The 22,976-nt window shown below is 39.3% G+C and overlaps 1 protein-coding gene across 1 annotated transcript in view; it reads right to left on the bottom strand.

The window, feature by feature from the left end:
• Nucleotides 1-21,555, bottom strand: part of LOC126259784 (uncharacterized) — a 103,568-nt gene extending 82,013 nt beyond the window's left edge. Inside the window, exons 1-2 of the mRNA XM_049956792.1 lie at nt 21,461-21,555; nt 9,156-9,297 (exon numbers count right to left, since the gene is read on the bottom strand). Of these exons, the coding sequence (XP_049812749.1) occupies nt 9,156-9,297; nt 21,461-21,548 (230 nt within the window). The 5' untranslated portion in view covers nt 21,549-21,555. The remainder of the gene's footprint in view (nt 1-9,155; nt 9,298-21,460) is intronic.
• Between the last annotated feature and the right edge of the window lie 1,421 nt (nt 21,556-22,976).

Here is a 22,976-nt window from a genome sequence, read left to right as displayed (position 1 = left end):
TGTGGTGCTATAGACGCATGCTCAAAATAAAATGGATCGACAAGGTCACAAACGAAGTGGTTCTGGAAAGAGCAGGTGAGAAGAGAAGCTTCTGGAGTTTCATTGTTAAAAGAAGAGTGCAATTTACAGGCCATGTATTAAGACATAAAGGACTCCTGAACACAGTCATAGAGGGATATGTCGAGGGAAAAAGACCAAGAGGAAGACCACGACTGAGGTACATGGATCAAATCGTGAAATATGTGGGATGTAACACCTATAAAGAAATGAAGAGAAAAGCTGAAAGACGCACAGAATGGAGACAAGCTGCCATTGTAGCTGTTGCAAACCAATCCTTGGATTGACCACTACAGAAGAAGAAGAAGACCAATGTCTAGAGATTATGCAGTGCAGTGAACACACCAGATCAGTTGTAAGGCAAATGGCTGACTTTGGTTGGTAGATAGTATACTGGTAAACTGCTGTTAGTCGAAGAATACTTACAAAATACTTATGTACTATAATGAAATACTGCGTCAGTGCGTGGATTTTTACAGGGATTCCGGGAATATGCAAAGCAGGAACGTTAGTTTTGTGTGGATTCATGATGTGACAACACTGTAGAAAAATCTTAACAGGCACTTGAAGCAAGGCACCATATGAAGGAGAGACGGAAGAAAACGCTAACACTCAATTTAGTATGGGTTGGTTTGATGACATTTTCTGTTATGTTTCCGTATGCATCACATGCTAGCAACAAGTAAATCCATATCTACTGCTAGAAAATGCTGTATACTACATAAACTGCATTCTTATTGTATTTATGTTGTTGTCTTTGAATTTAACTGATCATACAGTATAATAAGCGTTGACGAAAAATACGCTCCTGTGGGTTAGCACTTTTTTCTGCCGACCCCTGCATATTCGGTCATAAATTACCACGAGCGGTATAACAGAGTGGTGACATTACATATTCTTGATTCAATTATGTTGCGAGTACAGCGGACACAGCAGCTCGCACAGGGGCGTTACGAAAAACAATCTTTCCACTCTTCAGCCGTTAACGGAATTGGACGGAACCTACATATGTGGTATAATAAATAGTACTCTTTCTCACACTTTAAAGTGAATCACAGAATTTCGGTGCAGCTTTACACAAGGAATACATATATCAATATTCAAGGCCCAATTCAGAGAGTATGTTTCGTCTCGAGCTGCTATCCCTCCACCGCTCGCGCGTTGGCTTCGATACTACAGCCAGGCGTCTACTGACCAATGTCGCCAGATGCAACAATCTCGACATCAGGAGAAAGAAACTCTAAAATGCATTAAGATAGCAGCAGATACTGGACAACCTATTCTCCATTCTTCACAAATAATGTATCTAGAATTATTGCTCTTTTTACTACGTTGTAGCCATCACTTAAATTTAGATTCACTTTCCACTCACTTTTGTTCTTTACTTTTTTCCAATCTCCGGGTGCACTCATTGCCTTGAGCGAACGTGGAAGAGAGGGAGTATTGTTCATCGCACACGAGCATCTTTCGGTTACACTCGGCATGTCGAGGACAGCTTCAAGCTCTGAGGAAGATATGGTTGTCCGTTATTATCACCCAGAAATAAACGAAGAAAATTCTCAATTCATCTGTACATCCAAAGAAATATAAACTGCAGCCTGTATGTAGGAGCCAATGAGCTGTGACAGAGTTTCGAAATTCATAGCTGTTTATAGAACGAATAAACAATGCTACAGTGATTAGGCCAGTTGATTTCTTCCGCCATAGCACATCGTTACTTTTATTTTGAAAATCCAAATACGAGGATGAGTCAAATGAAAACCTTAAATATTTTTTAAAATATTATTTTTTGTGCAGAAGTGGTACAAGGCTGTATCACTTTTCAACATAATCTCCCCCACGCTCAATTCAAGTCCTCCAGCGCTTCCAAAGTGCATAAATTCCTTTAGAAAAAAATTCTTTTCGTAGTCCGCGCAACCACTCATGCACCGCTTGACGTGCCTCTTCATCAGAACGGAACTTCTTTCCTCCCATTGCGTCTTTGAGTGGTCCAAACATATGGAAATCACTTGGTGAGGAGGAATGCCGCCATTCCTTGCTAGCTCTCTTCATTTCCGGTTGGTGGAAGTGAACCTAGGTTTCGTCCCCAGTAACGATTCTTGCAAGGAAGCCATCAACTTCTCGTTGAAAGCGCCGATGAAGTTCTTGACAAGCATCAACACGTCGTTCTCATTTCAGGAGTCAGCTGCCGTGGCACCCATCTTGCAGACACTTTGTGAAACTGGAGCACATCATGCACAATGTGGTGTGCTGACCCATGACTAATCTGTAAACATGCTGCAATGTCATTCAGTATCACTCGGCGGTTTTCCTTCACTATGGCTTCAACTGCTGCAATGTTCTGTGGAGTCACAACTCGTTGTGCCTGACCTGGACGAGGAGCATCTTCCACTGAAGTCACGCCATTTGCGAACTTCCTACTCCATTCGTAGACTTGCTGCTGTGACAAAAATGCATCACCGTACTGAACCTTCATTCGTCGATAAATTTCAATATGTTTCACACCTTCACTACGCAAAAACCGAATAACAGAACGCTGTTCTTCTCTGGTGCAAGTCGCAAGTGGAGCGGCCATCTTTATACTGATACTACGACGGTATGTGTGCGTCAGCACTATGCTGCCACCTACAGGCCATTCTGCACGCTGTTTGTAGCACGCTTACCAACTTACAGGATAACGGCGCGAAATTTCGATTTGTTATTACAAATTTAAGGTTTTCATTTGACTCACCCTCGTATCTTAAGATTTATACACACGGAAATGTTGTGATGGTTGTTTTTACATGAACACCATTGTATTCACGGATTTGTGGCTTTTCACTGTTCGTTTCCACTTGACAATGTAATTTCACAGAATGACAAAGTTGCTAGTCACACAAAAGACTACTCTCGGTTTGATTTACAAGTTTTTGTACATTTTCTTCCGTTGATGTACCGGCAATTTTATTTTAAACAACAGATGTATATGCAATATGAAATTTTTTCCCCACTTTACAACCCGCTTTCTCTGTCGAATCGCTCGTGCGGTAGCCTAACAACTTGTAGTTATATACAATGGGATATTTTTCGACTTCAAGTGCAAACCTAATGTTGTCTATCCAAAAAATGCAGCCTTACAGTATATTAAATTTTATTGTCACTGAGTAGATTTCGTGTTTCGCCTTTAAGCGCTCCACCTCTTTTCGTTAGTACATAATAGTTTTTGGTTACCTATACTATATACTTTTTTGCTGTGTTTATTCCTTTGTCAAGAACAATGCACAGTTCAATAACCGGTGAGCCATTAGCCTCTGGAATTATATGTTATGCCTCCACAAAGTTTTCGGATCGTAAGAACGAACTGATTCATTATGAGGGTAGCGAATAAGGAAGTATGGAATATTATAAAATCATCTGATCTAGAAGCAAGGCAGAAAAGTAAAACAAGGTTATGTATTTGCTGCCTGTTATGCTGACGTATCTCTACGATCTGTAACAAGAAGTAAAAAAGGGCGTAATTTCCACAAGTATGACGCCTTGGTGCTCCTGGTAAAAAGCGTCCAAGATATGAAGTACAGAAGTTTCACTATAATTATTTGGATATGGACGTAATATGAGACATTATATTACGTACATGTCGACATCACATTTCCACTGAAGCTACAAAGAGTCGAGAACCCCACATGAATAACGATGTTTTAATTGGCTCTCATGACGAGAAAAAGCATTTCAGTGGCTGCTTAGACTATCAGCATTAATAAACTAATTATACAACGGCTACACAAATGAAGTAGTGGTCGGTATTATTCCAAAAGTATGAGTATCCTGAAAGGGTGTGGTGTTTTGATATATTTAATTTGTTGAAATATATTGCTGACAAAGGCAGATCTACTAACATGACAAAATTTTTCGAACGACGTGAACTCTACCTGTCACAAAACACGCTTGGCTAGCTTCCACATTCCTGTCGCGCGCATTATTGTCAGCTGCTGACTATACACTGACCATTGTGTTGTGCCACGTATCAATTGTTTACTTTTCTCTAGAACAACTACTTTATTCACGAATCACACATTGTCAGTTGGGCAAGCCATAGGTGAGTAACCTGCATCTGAAGGGTACGCTCTTCACTATTTTAATAGTGCTTAGATGACGAAAAGTAATAAAATCCTTTGATAAGTTTCCATTCCAGTCGCTCAGTGTTAAATATACGATGGGTTATAGGATACAACCAAAATCCCAACAGAATTGGAAATTTTATAACGTGAATTGTTAACCTGTTCTCATTCGTAGAAGCACCAACATTTATGAGTACCGGCCATATTTATCTTGTTGACAGGTTTAATTATACTTCTTTTGTCAAAAAATTGTATAATTTGCACAAACTCATTTTTGCAGCAGCTAAGAATCATGGGACTTCGCTTCCATTTCCATTGTGACCGTATACTGAAACAGAGTGTCTCATTATACAAGTAATTGGCGACCAGAAAGCTCTATAGTTTACGAAAAACCTCACTGTGTCGGTTTGTGGTAACATAAGAGAAGGAATTTCATGTTTATTCTCATACTAGGGAACTTTTGTTCCAGTAGCTGTCGATAACTCCTTGTGTGCCATAATTCGCCAAAATTACAGTTACAGGAATGAAAAAGTTAAATAGAAACAACTTCTGATACATCGCAATAGATAAGAAAGTTCAGTGGCTTGCGAACTGGCAAAGGACTCTCCTCCTTGTGTGCCATAATTCGCCAAAATCTTGTTTCGATGTCTGGAGCGGTTCAGGAGATACTAGGGATGTTGTGAATATTTCATTCCTGCGGGTGTGAGATCGGGAGTGAACGCGCTACATAGGATCCATTTTCTCGAGATCGGATACAGCCAGAGACCTCCCTCCCCAGTCTAAACAAACATTCAATATGTTAGCTAAATTTCATAGGCACCAACATAAGGTGTAATGCGCGCCAAACGCAAAATTATAGCGTCCCCTACTTCTTTGCGTAATATCTTTGTAAAAAGTGTAAATCACAAAAAGTAAGACCATTAGCGAGATGATGGGCACTTCGCCACGAAGCGCGGTTCGGTTGTCAGCGCAGAGCGTCGCCACTCGTAGCGTGCTATGTATGTGTGCGCTGGACCAGTGCGACATGTGCACCGCGCTGTAGTGTCGTGTCACGCCACACGTGCTATACGCGTCTCAATTTGCGCTTAGACTACAGTGAGTCACTGCAGTCTCGCTTGTGCGGAGTCGTATTCAGCTACACAGGAAGTGATTCGCTGCCGCCCTGTTACCAACTCACGTCGGCAACGAGTTGCTTTTGAGTCTCTCCATGTGCGGAGGGCCTAAGACCCGTTTCACACTGGGACGGTCCACCAGCGATGGCCACCGGTAATTGTGATGAACTCTCCTGGATCACCGGTGTCCGACACCGCAGGCATTACCAACTGATTAGTTAGTGAAATAGACTCGAGCGAGGAGGAACTTCTGTTAGTACTTCTAAGCATGAGGAGGAGGAGGAGGAGGAGAATGAGGACAAAACGTTCATTACACTTACATCCACCGCTACGAGATCGCCTGGAGAAAATACTGTTTTATACTCTTTATGTCGCCTTTGATTGTGGCACCATCCACAATCTGTAACCCGGCTCCAGGGAGGTAGGTCCCCTTCCCTATTCCTCCACTGGGGTAATTCCTGTCTGGCACGCCCACGTCGCAGGGGTGAGCATCCTACACTTCAGTAGGCCGGAGTGATAGGATGGCTGAGTTCGGGCAGGGGACCAATCCCGTGGGGTATAACACTGAACCCATGCCCTGGGTTACGGGTGAAGACCTTATTGGCAGCGACGGCGGAGAAAAAAAACTTCGGAACGGCGTAGCTGGCAGATGAGGCAACCCTCCTTTCCGGGGATTAAATAAGAGGAACCACTGCCTTGTGGTGGAGGAGAAACTCCAAAGGCTAAGGGTGACAACCCCAACAGGAAATCCTTTCTTGTGTTAGGCCTAGCAAGCCAGTAGGAAAGTCTTCATATATTGCTTTCAAAACACAGACGAGCCTCGGAACGAAACTCTTTTATGTAGATCTGAGACAAGATGAGTTTTTTCAGCGTTTTCGAATGTCGAAGACTTCATTTGCTGAACTGCTGAGAGAAGTGAAAGAAGAAATCACAGGAATGGACAATAATATTTTAACTGTATTTTTCGGACCATAAGACGATGATAGGAGGCACACGTAATTCTGATATGAAAATTTTGAAATATAAGTAATTTTTTTAGATTTCTTCTTCATTCGCCCTGTACGGCTGAGTTCATGGTTTCCACGTTCATCCATTTTGTCCCTTCTTATCTCATTACGACTGCGTAAAGGTACACTTTATACTGGTAAATGCAAAAGAAAAGGGGTGAGGGATGCAAATGTGCTTGAAGGTTACTACCCTCCCAGCCTTTACAGACGTAGCAACTAAATTTCGCTCCTCTTTTATGGTCCGAAAAATAAGGTATTAAATTTGAAAAAAGAACATACAACTTAGCAATTTTGCTTTTTTCATCCATTCTCTTCTCATTGAAATCAGGCGCAAACTTCGTTATAATTTCTTGCCAAGCATTCGTTTTCACAACTTTGTTGCTATAGTCATTGCTTTTGACATCCCAAAAAGTAGGAGGACTTTCTACTTCACTTATAAAATCTTCTGTGTTAATCAAATCTAAACTCAAGGCTACAAGGTGTACGGTATAATGTAGAAGAAATGTTTTGCGCCACTCTCTCAAAAATGACTGCTGTCTGTTGGCAAATTTGAAGCGCTGTGTCTGTGATCTGTGTCCCAGTGCGAACATTCCAATTCTAGGTTATGCATCTCCAGCGGTGACTGCCGCGAACGCAGTTAACTTGTCCGTCACATGTGGCGAGGGTGAGTCACTGCTGCGTCACAGTGGCTCGGTCAGGCAATGTAGTGTCCCGGTGTGAACGCTCCAGTTCAAACGAGTGTATATCTGTAGGTGAGCGTCGCTGGTGACCGTCACCAGTGTCCCAGTGTGAAACGGGCCTAACTGTAGAACTATAAATATACACCACGTCCAGCTAACAGCAAATGAGGCATGTTGACTTCAACAGTGAAATGCATTAGTCCAGTAATTGTTGGCGGTACGTACACCGTTAACCGATGACAGTATTTAGGTTTTCAAACCCTTCAGTCATACCATTCCAGTACCTCAAGACAGTTGACACTACGTGGCAAATCTTACCATCTCCATTACTCTACCATCTCCATTACTCTATTACACGTTGACACCATTGCAGTCAATGTTACCCATGTTTTTCGCAGAATGTTAGCTATGGAAATACAATATGAATGGCTTTACTTTCTTGGAATTAATAACGAAGAGGTTACCGTGGGCACACTGGCAACATAATACGCGGAAATAAATGACATATTTTAGATCCGGCTGGGAAGATTCGTTACACTGTATTATAAGAATCTGTTCAGTTTCTCGCTGTCAGACATGGGGAGGTTATCGTTACCCAGGCACATATAAAACACAACTTTTAAATACGCCAAAACGAAAGTTACTTTGAAGGAATACACACGAATGTGCTAAGAAAACACTGGATTTGCTCTTTTATTTGCTTTTTAGCAGCAGAGCAGTAGATTTTTTCAAAAGCAGGAAATCTGCAAAGACAGTAGAACTAGCAACACTGCTACTGAATAAATTTATGTACCCACAATAAACGGGTGGGGAGGGGCAGGAGGCAAGAGTATTTGTCGCGACGGATAGCTAACATCAACATTTCGAGAAGCTGACTCGAAAGATGGCAGTTATAAAATCAACCAGGTGTTGTGCACAAAACAACGGCGCGACAGGTGGAGGGTTAATGGTAAATGCCAAAGCCAGACCATTGGTTTTATTGGACATAGCAACTATAGTCACACCCTACGAAGACTCTTGTCGAGGTGGCTCTTGGGTCTAGTTGAGTCGACAGAATTCGAATGCCTTGACTAAGTCATCGACTTCATCAGTTTGCTACTATGTTAGCAGGTCCTTTGCGCTTCCATTTCATGCATCTGACGAGTGTGGCCCCTCCTCTGACCGCAACAAACTTTAGCTACTAAACAACATGAAGTTAATTAAGGTAATGAATTAAGTTATTTCAAACTCAACATGTAATATTTCAGCAGTAGCGAACCTGGAGAGCCACTTCTCCTTTCGTATACAAATACACACTAAACACAGTATTGCCTGATATCTACAGTTCACAGGCACCACAATAAGTTCCGCTTGATGTCATTAGAGGTTTATCGATTTAGCTACTCTCATCAGATACCTCGTTAAGATCTTCTCGGAGTCCATGTGTAGCAGTTTTCTAGCCGCTCCTACTGTCAAGAAAGCACGGATGTTTCCTAACCTTTGCCTTCGATCAACCTCAATTTGAAACATGATGCTTGGTCTAACTGCCAAATAAAAATCTAAACAGTGAAACTAGATACTCCTAAACAACGTGGACAAAATTAAAGTAAAAATATTTTTATGTGAACGAGGCACATAAAGAGTAGCGTAATAGTTACATGTAGATGTGAAAACTGAACATAGTGTGATGAATCTGTAGGTATGAGGGAGCGGGCGTGGTAACTATGACGGGGATGATGACCATAGATGTTAAGTCCCATAGTGCTCAGAGCCATTTGGTAACTATGACGATAAACAGTCACTCGCACTCCTGTCACTTACTATGAATGCTTTCTTTCAAGCAGCGATACACAATGCTTGTAGCATAGAGCGCGTACTTCAAATAATTGATGTGGCAGAGATACAGTTGTTGCTGCTGCGGTAGGGCCGCGAAATTATTGGGAGAGAGAGAGAGGGGGGGGGGGCGAGCCAGTCGTTCTACGTCCCTACAAATCCCTTATTTTTGAAGACGCGTAATAATAAACGCATATCTCTAAATTTCATGCCAATTCCAATTTAACTACAGCCTCAACTTCTAAAATAAAATTAACCAAAAACAGTGAGGGATTTTCGATCGGCTTACAACTGTGATTTTTACGGTGTTGAAAAAGTTCCTATAGCCATATATTTCGGGATATTATATCAAAAAATTAGTCTATGCTCTTTATCAAAGTCGTGGCCTACCTTTCTTCAGGTGATTCCTCGTCGTTGACGAGCATATACCCTTTCGTGAAGTCTTCCCCTGTGTGTGTATTTGGCACGGGTATAGTTACAAGCTTCATCTTTCCCAGTACTGGATGGTTTATCTCTTCCTCTGTGTGGATTTCTGCAAATAAAAAAAAATGCGTTAAAAACATTATAAATCTTCATGTACGACAGGCAAGTACGCACAGGAAAAAGGAAACCTTGTAAAAGTCTTTCATATACGAGTAAGTACGAACGGAAAATATTCGTGTTCAATAGATTTTTAATCCAATACCCTATCTTTGTAAAATTCTCTAAGAAAATAAAATATGGTTTTTATAGTATGATCAAACTGCAGCACGTAGTTTAGAAGAATGATTGCAATGGGTGTGGGGAAAATGCTTCCTCTTGCTGCCTCCCGCCCCGCGTCCAAAAAATATTTCCCTAATAGTGGAACTCATTGTTAGCCTTGCTCAGTCGTGTTTCGTTGTTCGCCATTTAAGTATGTCAGCTTTTATTTTATTAGTGTGCTACATTATCAAAGTAATTTTTCGTAGCTGTTGTTTAGAGGCACATAAAATTTCCAAAGACATTATCGTCGCATTTTACTATCGGAACTACGAAAAAATACGTTTATCTAACAGCTACCGATAGCGGCCAAACAAATGAAGAATTTGACCATTATGAATCCGGAAGTAAAAGTGAAGGGAAGAGTGCTGTACCTTGGGATCAATGTATCTAGGAACGCATGATGTTTTCAGGCCTGTGTTTTAACCTGGCGACCGAATTTAGGATCACATGAAAAAAAAAAAAAAGCGCTAGAGACCGCCACAAGCAGATTCCGAAATATTTTGCTGTTTTTGTTGTGAGACGTAAGGTCTTGTTTCGTGTAGCGTTTGTAAATATTTACAAAATCTTCTAATTTAAGAAGTGTTCACTATGATAGACTTTTATGGTGTGCAAAATTCGATGTAGTATTAAAACCAGTTGTGTAAATTGTGGAAAGTTAAGCCATACTTCGTCAGTCGCAAACCATCTTGAACCTTGATCAAAAAGTCTTCTACAATAGAACATGTGATAGCTGCAAATTAACTGTGGTTTTATAATGTGTTATTATCTTTACGTCTCGAAAAACGAAACTTGTGTTAGTTTTCAATAGCTTTTATTTCAAAATGTATTTAACTTGTAACCGGATTTAGACAATACTTCTACTAACTTCGCTTTCACTTAGTGAGTACTGGCGAGCTGCAGCGTAATAATGTAACAGATAGAGTATTAAATATAGTATTGATGAGATTCTCACGATTGCAATACCTTCAAATTTCCACAGAATATTTGTTCCTAGATATACGACCATGTTGTACCAAGGAAAGTAATTTCACCTTCGAAAATAACCCACTTTTCCAGAGTAATTTTGTAATTTCAAAAAAAAAATCTGCTACAGCGAAAACGTGAATGCCAATATATTTAGAACTTTGCGTACTATTCTGCTATAGAGAATGTCACAAAGCACACTCGATTCGCTGACACACACATTCTTCTCAGCAGCGGACAGTAATTTGCTAGTGAATTGAAACGTGATCCATGAAACAGCTCACGCTGGCCCATTGGCGTATCCTGAAAATGTTGGTAATGCATGCAACATGAAACTTGTCTGTTCTATGTGTGTGTATTATTATCCTCTCAACATGGTTTGATCTGTAGTGGAAGTCAGCTCTGCCGTTCTTTCAGCTTTGCACCACATTTTCTCAAAGACATTGTATCTCTTAAGGCACAGCTTTCAAGTCTTCCACTTCTTTGCTACGTAATGTAATTCTATGGATGCTGACTGCATAATGTTAAATGTAACGTGTCAGTGAAACAGTTCTTCAGACAGACACTAAAGGAAGTTAAATTGGAAATCTCGTAACATAATGAAGATTTAAATGTGTTTAATTAATGGCAAATGTGACTTAATTTTGTTGATTTTCCAAAGTAATTTCCTCGACTGTTGGAGTCGCAGTTCTTCCTGTGTTCTCGAAATGATAATCGTAGTTGTCCCAAAAAGCAAGTGGCCGCATTCACTCCAAGTATTTCCTAGTTCTGTTTCCCTAATTCAATGTGCTTGCATGTTTCTGTTCATCTAATTGCAAACCACTTAAACTTTATCAAATGTATGTACACCTAGCCATGTATAGATATGAGATTCTGAGTTTTCGTGCCGAGAAAGAGCAGTGTGCAGAACATCAAGTTCCGAATAACCACGATATATAAAGCCTGGAAGGTAGGAGACGAGATACTGGCAGAAGTAAAGCTGAGTACCGAGCGTGAGTCGCGCTTCGGTAGCTCAGATGGTAGAGCACTTGCCCGCGAAAGGCAAAGGTCCCGAGTTCGAGTCTCGGTCGGGCACACAGTTTTAATCTGCCAGGAAGTTTCACGATATATACTGTCTATACAAGAGCGATGTTCTTGAGGACAATATTATGGAAATGGAAGAGGAGGTAGATGAAGATGAATTGGGAGATATGATACTGCGTGAAGAGTTTGACAGAGCACTGAAAGACCTAAGTCGAAACAAGGCCCCGGGAGTAGACAACATTCCATTAGAACTACTGACAGCCTTGGGAGAGCCAGTCCTGACAAAACTCTACCATCTGGTGAGCAAGATGTATGAGACAGGCGAAATTCCCTCAGACTTCAAGAAGAATATAATAATTCCAATCCCAAAGACAGCAGGTGTTGACAGATGTGAAAATTACCGAACTATCAGTTTAATAAGTCACAGCTGCAAAATACTAACGCGAATTCTTTACAGACGAACGGAAAAACTAGTAGAAGCCAACCTCGGGGAAGATCAGTTTGGATTCCGTAGAAATATTGGAACACGTGAGGCAATACTAACCCTACGACTTATCTTAGAAGAAAGATTAAGGAAAGGCAAACCTACGTTTCTAGCATTTGTAGACTTAGAGAAAGCGTTTGACAATGTTGACTGGAATACTCTCTTTCAAATTCTGAAGGCAGGGGTAAAATGCAGGGAGCGAAAGGCTATTTACAAATTGTACAGAAAACAGATGGCAGTTATAGGAGTCGGGGGGCATGAAAGTGAAGCAGTGGCTGGGAAGGGAGTGAGACAGGTTTGTAGCCTCTCCCCGATGATATTCAAACTGTGTACTGAGCAAGCAGTAAAGGAAACAAAAGAAAAATTCGGAGTAGGTATTATAATCCATGGAGAAGAAACAAAAACTTTGAGGTTCGCCGATGACATTGTAATTCTTTCAGAGACAGCAAAGGACTTGGAAGAGCAGTTGAACTGAATGGATAGTGTCTTGAAAGGAGGGTATATGATGAACATCAATAAAAGCAAAACGAGGATAATGGAATGTAGTCGAATTAAGTCGGGTGATGCTGAGGGAATTAGATTAGGAAATGAGACACTAAAAGTAGTAAACGAGTTTTGCTATTTGGGGAGCAAAATAACTGATGATGGTCGCAGTAGAGAGGATATAAAACGTAGACGCAATGGCAAGGAAAGCGTTTGTGAAGAAGAAAAATTTGTTAACATCGAGTATAGATTTAAGTGTCAGGAAGTCGTTTTTGAAAGTATTTGTATGGAGTGTAGCCATGTATGGAAGTGAAACATGGACGATAAATCGTTTAGACAAGAAGAGAATAGAAGCTTTCGAAATGTGGTGCTACAGAAGAATGCTGAAGATTAGATGGGTAGATGACATATCTAATGAGGAGGTATTGAATAGAATTGGGGAGAAGAGGAGTTTGTGGCAGAACTTGATCAGAAGAAGGGATCGGTTGGTAGGACATGTTCTGAGGCATCAGGGGATCACCAATTTAGTACTGGAGGGCAGCATGGAGGGTAAAAATCGTAGAGGGAGACCAAGAGATGAGTACACTAAGCAGATTCAGAAGGATGTAGGCTGCAGCAGGTACTGGGAGATGAAGAGGCTTGTACAGGATAGAGTAGCATGGAGAGCTGCATCAAAGCAGTCTCAGGACTGAAGACCACAACAACAACAACACGCTACCATCTCTTGTATATTGTTCGGACTATGTCGAGATGTCGAAGCGAAGTTTCCATCGACGTCAGCACGTGGTGTATTCTTCCTTTTTCTATACAGATGCGTTTTTCCTGCGCGATCCTGCAATATTCTGGTCTTAATATCTCATAAGTAAGTAAACATACGTCTATTGCAATTTATTTACATAGTTACCAATGTTTTGATTGTATCTTCAACTTAATTTTTACGTAATTTAAATACTAACTACGTTTCATGGTGGTCACCGAATGTTACATAAACTGAATGTGTGGTCTTGTGGCAGAATGGGTCAGGGCAGTTCCTACACCACATTATTGAACATGTTTCCTTGTGGAATAACGATATCTCCAGATCCTAACTTCCAGGTTTCCTGACCGGAGACCATATTACCAGTGCCAAAAGTAGCATAGAAAAACAAATGCTTGTCAAAAAATGTGGGCAAAATTGATCATTTGATATTTCTCCTTATTAGAAGGAGTTAATTAACGCGGATAAAGAAAAAAAAACAGAATAAAACCAAGCTATATAGGTCTAAGTCTGCAAGAAGACACTTTGATCTAGTCCAGGAAAATTCTTATGCAAGCAAAAAAGGTATATCTGCAACTGGATCGAAATTAACTAAGAAGCTCCAAAACATTCTTAAAACCAAAGCAGCCGAATTCGCCCAATGATAACGGCAAATTAGGGGTAGCCGATGAATACCTTTACTATCTTGACTACTCTGACTAGAGTTGGATCAAATTTAGCGTGTGTCTCAATTGGGTTCACAATTCATGTGCAGGGGTTGACAGCGTCGTCGAGTGATGTATGCACTCTATGAGGAGCATAAACGTTTATAGCAATTTTTGTATGTGGAATATATCTTAGGATTTTTACTTACGACCAATTCTTGTATGTAAATATTACTCACCATTTTTCTTCCCAATGGGGAACGGGGAAAATTACTATTTCTCAAATTTTTCGTCAAAAATCCGAAGTTTGGTATGTAAATATTGATGTGGTGTAATGTTCTGAAAATTAATGTTACAATAAAGAGATCTGAACTGATTTAACAGCTTACTGTAATTTTCTTGTCCCCCAGAATAACTGTTAAACATTAAATAGCCGATTCTGCCACAATGCCCACACAAAAAAGCATTGCCATACAGGGACTTCCTATTTAACACCTCACACAGAAATTGAAGGTCAATTCACACTCAACAGCACCCGCATCTGCGGAGAGGTCGTTGTTAGACGAAACTTTCAGTCAGTATTCAACCGACAAGGGGATGAGACGTGGTGGTATAAAGTTAGTGATCACCAGTCTTTGCGCCAAAGGCCTGACGGTGATCCACCCTTCAGAAGGGACGCTAAACTTGGCGGCCCCTTTTGTGCTGCTCGAGAGGGGTAAACTGTTTTCCACCACCCTTCCTTTCATGTATAACAACACAAACCCAATACTACACTGTACAAGCACTGATCTCAGTCATCCACCGACACAGGTACACCACTGACACTTCATAAAAGGTCAAAGGAAGGCAACTGAAAACCACCCCCGCTTGGACCTTGCATAGAACGGCGATGCAAGATTACTGCATCTGCTCCTCTACGTTCATTTACCGAGTGTAACTGTACTTTCACATCTGACACACAACTGTGACGTGATAGGGCCATGACCGGCGCTTGACTCCGGTTGTCTTAACCGCATACTGAGGTAATTCACACATAATCGTGATGCGACACTGCCGTGATCTTCTTTTTCTATAAACACTAGATGATGGTTACGTAATACTTGAAATGCACTGTTAGAGGATTTTCTTTGCTGATTCAGCTGCACCTGATGTTCCTCCTTTGTATTTTGTTTCCTTCAGTCTCTTTTGGCAACTTTATCTCCTTCTATGGTCTTCATGGCTTTAGCTGAAAGAACGTTTTCTGTTTTCATTTCCACCACGGAAATTTTTCTGCTGATCTACTTCACTCCTTTCCCCGTTTTGGAAAAGATATATATGTTTGAAGGGTTTCTTTGGCTTTTCAGAGAGCTCAAAATCATTACCACATTTCATATTTGTATCACCAGGTTCAAAGACCTTATGATCTATTGTGTCGATATGCCGATTTGCCTGAAGATGTGCAAGCTGTATTTCAAAATATGGCATTGCATTATATATTACTGTAAATACTCTTAAGGGTTACATATTAGGCTATTCCTGCACTTACAAAATGCAGACCTGAACTTTCATCAAAGATACCAGCAATTCTCTTTCTGTCGACCGTTTCACTTATACTAGTTGTATTTTAAATGCAGTCCAGGCACTGGTTTAGAGCTTAAACTTTATTATTATCACAGTGTGTGGCACTACTCAGGAAATCGTTTGTACTTCTTTTACTCAGAAGAGAGCCACACTTCAGCTTTCTAAATGTGCATATAGATAATTTTCTTGTGAAATGTCACTTGTACCATTTTTACTTCTTGTGTTAAATTTAACTGGAAAATTAAAAACATTTATTGAATCTGGCAGTAGAATTCATTAAAAACAATGAATCCTTCCACAAAATTTTGAAATGTAAAGAAACTGGTTAGATCTCAATACTTTCAAAAGGTGGGTATAAAGTACTGCCCCCTCCCCAGTCACCCTAGTAAAGGGTGTGACCTGAAATGCATGAAACGTAAAGTGCTCGGCAAATGCAATTTGCTATGTGAATTCTTATAATTATACGTCATTAGTCAATAATTTTGAACCGTTATAACAACTTCTGAGGTCATCAGTCCCCTAGAACTTAGAACTACTTAAACTTAACTAACCTAAGGACACCACACACATCCATGCCCGAGGCAGGATTCGAACCTGCGACAGTAGCGGTCGCGCGGTTCCAGACTGTAGCGCCTAGAACCGCTCCGCCACTCCGGCCGGCTGTTGTGCAACTGGTTAATTACTAATCACTTTATTGGACCATTCATTTCTCCAGGACATCTAACTGGCGAGACGTACTTACAATTCCTTCAAGAGGAAATGCCTCGCTTGCTCGAAGATGTTCCACTTGCCACACGATTGCAAATGTATTTTCAACATTATGGCGCGCCACCACATTTCACCAACGCCGTTGCTACACATTTAAATGAACATTTTCCCCAGAAATGAATTGGTCATGGTGCTACACGTCTGTGGCAACCCAGATCACCAGATTTAACACCAATGGATTTTTGTGTGTGGAAACGGATAAAAGACACAGTTTATGAGCACAAAGTCAATAAACGTGAGGCGTTACTTTCTCGTATTATGAGTGCAATAGACGAAATTAAGAACAACCCTGTGAAACTGAAACGAACAACAAAATCTGTTCATACACTTGCAGCTAAATGCGTTGAACTTGGTGGAGACATTTTTGAACATATTGTGAATGTATTGTGAAATTGTGTGTACGCTACAACTTCCTTAATGCTGAGCTTTGTTTTTTTCGGTTTAATATGAATTCACGTGTGCAATGGTATTAATAAAAGCAGATTATCTGACGCGTTCATACAGTTTCAGTTAACGTTATTTCCACTATTTTTCCAAAATCAAATTCTCTACAACTTCTGTTGAAAACGTTGTGCAATTGTCTGGAATTTAGAGAACAAATTGGCCCAAGTAGTTAATAAATTAAAAATTTTAAGAAATTACTTCTTTGCTTCACTGGATGTTCTGGAAAACTACTGGAGATACATGTCTGGGGCATGTTTTATTAGATTCATCAGATCAATAACAACAGAATAAATGGAAATCGTGCTTTAGTTTAACCTCGTACAGTTTTGCGATGGCTTCATATTAGCGAAATTGCTCAATTTCAGCTAAAATCTTTTATTAGCCGTAACTCAGTAACTAAACATATGCGGACCTATGTTTATATGAACCTTTTTCTTTGGTTTTACTTGTAGAATAACGTATAAAAATATTTGCATATCTTGTGTATCACCCTTTATAATTTCAATTTCAAATGAAAATGTTATTATAGTGGAACGTCGTTTGCCCAGCTCTTATTAATCCGAATTTTCGGTTCTTCTGGATCTTTTACATAAGTACAATAACCGAACAGCATTTGATACTTCGGAAGCAATAGGGGCGGCAATCATCAACAACAGTCATTAAATTTAAATTTAGCCAACCGTCATACATGGATTGTGACATGGCACGGTGTCAGGTAACACGATAACACTGAGTTGTGCAGAACTGTAATGAACCGTTTGTTTAAAATGTAAAATGACATCAGAGAGAATGAACGTGGTAGAATCCATGGGTAAAAAATTAGACGCGTAGTACGGCATGAACAAAGAACAATTCTAAAAAAAATATTGTGGCTAATTTTGGTGTTGGAACTATAACGGTATCAAATTGAAAGAATGATCGGAAGCAAATTGATGATTTTTGCGTCAAAAGGATGATTCCTTATAACGGAATGGTTGCAATCTGTTCAATTGCAGACGACGACAGTGATAATGGATAATTGACAAAGTTGGCACACTTTATGATACCATTATAATACATACAGAGACAACGACGCAACTGGCCAAAAAATGGTTTATTTGGAACGCCACGCGGAAGCAACTTCAACGGAACTTCTGCTGGTGAAATGCCTCTGAGAACGTATCGTACATAAACTACTTACGAAATCTGACTCAGTAGGAACTACTGATTCTTTCAGTGCATAAAATCCACTGGTTTTTTCAATATCTTAAAATTTATGTTTAAATTAGTGTATTTAAGTGAAAATACATTTAACCTGTGCGATTACGGGATTTAACCTATGCTCTTCTAATTTTTTTCTGAATTTCCGGATTTGTCAGGATTTTCGACAATCTGGATGGATGGGCTACGCTTCCACCCATTCTGGATAAATGAGGTTCCACTTCAGAGCCAAAGCTCCTTAAAGTGTGAAAGGTACGTTGCCGAGCGATATGTTATTGACATGAAAGATGTGGTTCATTGCTGGACAATATGAGTAAGTTCGTAGTGGCAGCAGGAAGAAAAATGTTATTATCATGTTTCCTTCTATCGCCTGTTATTTTCTGAAAGTGACATACATTTTTTGGGCAAAATTGCAGTTAACATGTGAGTACTGAACTATATGCCTATTGTATTGAAATTTTTGGATGCCTACAATTACTCACTGTAGTGAACTGAAATATCTTCAGAACAGCTTGGCATTGTTTTCAATAGTGGAAGAAGAGTATTTAAAATTTTCATATAAACTAAGGCAAAAATATTTTTCTTTCAAAGAAGAGTTTTGCGGAAGTAAGGCGAAATTGAAAAGTGTCTGAGTATTGGAAACAAAGAGAAAATTTGAATGAGAATGGTTGTACTTCATTAAACGCCGTTTTTAGCTTTAAAAGTTCAGTCTCTCTAAAGGCGCCTATTTTCGTGAAAATGTGCAGACTTGCTTTGCGCAGCTGATCTGAACGAATGGTTGAAGCACCTGAAATCGATGACGTAATAAACTTTCAGTTTAAATAATTCTAATAGTGCACAGAATAGCTGCAAACGAAGGGTATTGGTATTGATGGTTCTGAGATGTTTGATCAATTCAGCAATTTATAGCGTTACGTCAATTCAGGTAATTGTGACACAGAAACAGATTTACTTAAGATTTTAAAATTGATATTAATTCTTCGACTGCTAAAATCTACATGAGCAAACTTTTCTCGCAGCCACTGAAAATTTTTACAGTTCTGCTTTTCCAATCCTAGACACAATGCCTTAATAACATCTCAGTAAACTAAAGAAGGAAAAATCGCCTTTTGCCACAGAGAGTTCAGGGGATTGCAATGGTGAAATACCGTTTCAGGGATATATCTTGTGAACAGTTTTACAATACATGCTCCAAGCTTATCACTACATACCAAAGTAGGTGCTATTGATAAACAGAAATATAACATCACTCCAGTCGTAACTAATATGTTCTTGATTAAAACCAGGCACGTAGTGTTTCCTTGTAACTAACATGGAATAATTATTTTAATACTTGTGTCTATTTTTAAAATAATCCTACTTCTCAGTAATAAGCATTCCATCTGGCACCCCTAAGCAGGTGAACAATTTCCTCGGCTACTTTGTTTCCATCCATCATACTTATACAAGTTCCCTGATAGTAGTTTTGTCCAGTGCTGCCAAACATACGCGAGTCCGCGTATGTTAACTGGAACCACGATGCTTGAAAACGGTACCCGAACAATTCACTCGGGTATGCAAATGTACTTCGGCCCCGCATTACAGTTGCCCTGGAGGAAAGTGTACCTAGAAACGCATGACGCTTCCTGGTTGACATTTCAGTCGAGTGACCAATTTTAGTCACATGAAGAAATGCGCAAAGAGACTATCATAAGCAGTTTCTCCAGTTTTTTGTTGTGAGACATGAGGATATGTTTTGTTCAGCGTTCATAAATACTACGAGTTCTATATATTTAGGTGATGTATAAAACACAGTTTTAATCTGCCAGGAAGTTTCTGAACTGAGTTTCTCTGACGTCTTAAAAATTTTACCCATCTTGAAAATGGAAGTTTGTGTTAGTTTCCAATAGCTTCTATTTCAAAATGCATTTAACTCGAAACTACTTTTTAATAAAACTTGTTCTTAATTTCACTTACTGACTACTGGTGTTTAATACTGGTGTGTAATAGAGTAATGTTGTAGCATTTAACTCGAAACTAGTTTTTAATAATACTTCTTCTTAATTTCACTTACTGATTACTGGTGTTTAATACTGGTGTGTAATAGAGTAATGCTGTAACACATAGCCCATGTACAGTACTGACAGGGCTTTCTCGATTGAAACACTTTTGAATTTGGATAGAATATTTGGTCCTCGGTAAATGAGCATGGAATATTTTTCAAATTTGGAAAAACCTTACTTTTCCGGAGTAATTTTTGTAATTTCGCAACATAACTGCAGTACACATGAAGTGGATGCTATCATTTTAAAACAGAATAAGAAAATATATTTAATCGCCATTTTAGAGCTGGCTAGAGATGAAAACCTGAAAAGTGTTCTCCAAGGTGCAGCACTCTCCCCTGCTCATACTCATAAAATGAAAGAAATCTATTACAATTATTTCATATTCGATAATTTAGGTGTAGTAATTAAGTAACCATTACACATTATTCCTAACAAGGCAGGGAGTCAAGGATGAAGAAAATCATAAACTTTGCGTGTGTAACTGGTATGGATACCACTGAAGAGTAGTTCTGTATGTGCCTTTCATTAACGAGATTGTACGTCTTATGTATTAAGTAGAAAACAAAATACCCAAACGTCATGCGAGGTCATCCTCAGTTTAAAAATACAGCACATAATCCGAAATGTTTTTTACTGCACTAAAGCTTTTAAATTTTTCGATGTTATTTGTTAGGAGCAACTGTTACGAATAAAATTGGACTGATGAGACCACACTTATTTGTGTACATTGAAGCATGTTTACGGAATAAAGAGTGGACCCTTTGGTTTATTACATTTTGAGTGTGAAAAAATGAGCTGGTTCCATTACATTCCAAGTATTCTACACATTGAGTTGAAAAAGTTCTTCAGAATGGTGTCATTTTTTTCATATAATAACAATGCATTTAATTTTTCAAATTGACAGCAATTAACACCTGTTACTTAGATTTTTCCTTTAACTGATTTAACAAGAATAGATGTAACTTTCAGTTTATTGAACGTGTATCAGAAATGAGTTACTTTCGTAGATAAAAGTACCACAATTTCAAGGTAGATATAGTTGAATCATGGCAGCCATGTTTCCATCTGAACAACTCTGTATGTTAATGTACGTGCAGTCTCCACCATATTGACCCCTCCAGTAGTTACTACCGTTCAAAAGCGGCGTAACAGAAGTGCTGAAAAATGTGAAGAGGCAAAGATCTAAAGAACGACATCTAGTAAGTCACGAAAGCTACTCGTAAAAAGGGAACAAGCAGTTTTAAGGGATTAATCTGAAAATGTTACTGAGCCCCCTAATACTTCTCCGAACGAACAGAGAAGATAAAAATATAACATCAGCTCGCCTTTTAGCTTTCTCCTTCTGTAAACTGAAAGACAAAACTACTGAACATGTAGAGAAACAAAACGTACCAACCTGCAGGCAATTAACAGTACTATTCGGAGTATGGAGAAGGAATGCATGGCCTGACTAATGAAAAAACTAATTGCTTTCTTTAACACAGGGCAGGCCTAGTGTTATGTATCTTGGCGTGATGTTAGAGAAAGATACGAGATATATGAATGACTGAAACTACGATTTTATAACAAAATGCAGTTATTACCTATGTCAGGATGCACTTTATTGCGGCGTCCTTCCTTAAACGACTCAGAATTGCTGTGGTCCGGCGGTTTCTGATACTTGGCGCTCATAGGTTCATCTTCAGCCGCTTCGCCCGAGAACGGACACACTCCCTGAAAACAGACAGAGTACGGACTGCTAAGAACAGCAACATTTCAATCTAGGAATGCACAAATTTTCTGCTTATAAGAACCAAGTAATCCGAAGAATCATAAAGTTGCCCGATTTGCCAGTCGAGCAATGAGACTTATCACAAAATGGAATGCAAATCGGCATGCTTATCCTAAATTTCACTGACCAGGGGTCACAAAGAGGTGTAATATCCAAGAATTCTCATAAAAGCTGTTGATTACCCCAACATATATAACATTTTTGAATGACTGAATATCGTCCATTCAATATTTCATACTTTTCACAGTCTGGATTTCCATCTGAACATTGTGATACTTGCAATTTAAAGCCATATTGAACGTTAATCGACCGTAACTGTTTTAAAATAATCAAAAGGTTCTTCAGCAGAGACCGCTACCAGTCACAAAAATTGATGTCTTACTTATATTATTTATGAAACAACAAGTTTTGAGGTATAAACCTCATCTACAGGCCACAATGGCAAGACAAAAACATTTAACAAAAGTACGCGTACGTTTTAAAGTTCTTTTGTACAGTGTTGGCATGCGCTGCGATCATACTGCAGAAAAAGAAGTAACACCTAAAATGAGTGAATTTTCACTTAGTTTGCTGATATGCTATTCACAAGAATTTTGGGTAATCACTCACTTTAGTCATATGAAATGACTGTCTTGTTGTGGCGTTTTCATTTGCCTCCAACGCTATGGGAAATTGAATCTTGTTATCCGCTATTCATAAACTTGCAAGGCTGAAATAACACTAAAATACGATAAGAGAGACTGACAATTTGATGTTGAAAATAACATTTTAAAAATTATTTTAAAGACTTACGAAGATATTGTTATTGTAACCTGAGGATTGTAACACACTTGCGTCATTAAAACGGCAAAGGGTCCTGCGAGTTAACATCCTTCCCCTTATACAACCAGTTCGGTAACAGGAGACAATTACGAGGTTTCAAAAAAGTAATCCTATAATGTGTCCTAATGTATCAGATACAGTGCGTTTGGGAACTTGTCGTGGTCCAAGCTCTGACTTTGACAGGTAGTATCTAACTGAATAAACAAATAATTGTCCACTTAGGACTCTTCAGGTAGGCTGCTTTGATGCATAATCGGTATGCGCATTTCAACAGTGTGCAGTCTTTTGTAATAACATGAGTATGGATACATCTTTTTAATTCAACACTCTGACGTAACATTTTCATATGATTACATCAAGGGCAACCAATGTGTTACGAAAAATGGATGGAAAATATTGTTAGGATGACAATGAAATTAAAAATCTGAAATACAAAAATTCAGAACGACTGAGAAAAACAGTTGGATATCGACAAACAGAATGGACAAGAAAAGCTACTTTAATGT

Source organism: Schistocerca nitens, chromosome 5 (genome assembly GCF_023898315.1).
Source record: "Schistocerca nitens isolate TAMUIC-IGC-003100 chromosome 5, iqSchNite1.1, whole genome shotgun sequence".
Classification (NCBI taxonomy): domain Eukaryota; kingdom Metazoa; phylum Arthropoda; class Insecta; order Orthoptera; family Acrididae; genus Schistocerca; species Schistocerca nitens.
The sequence above is the reverse complement of the archived record's forward strand: the minus strand, read 5'-3'. Positions and strand labels throughout refer to the sequence as shown.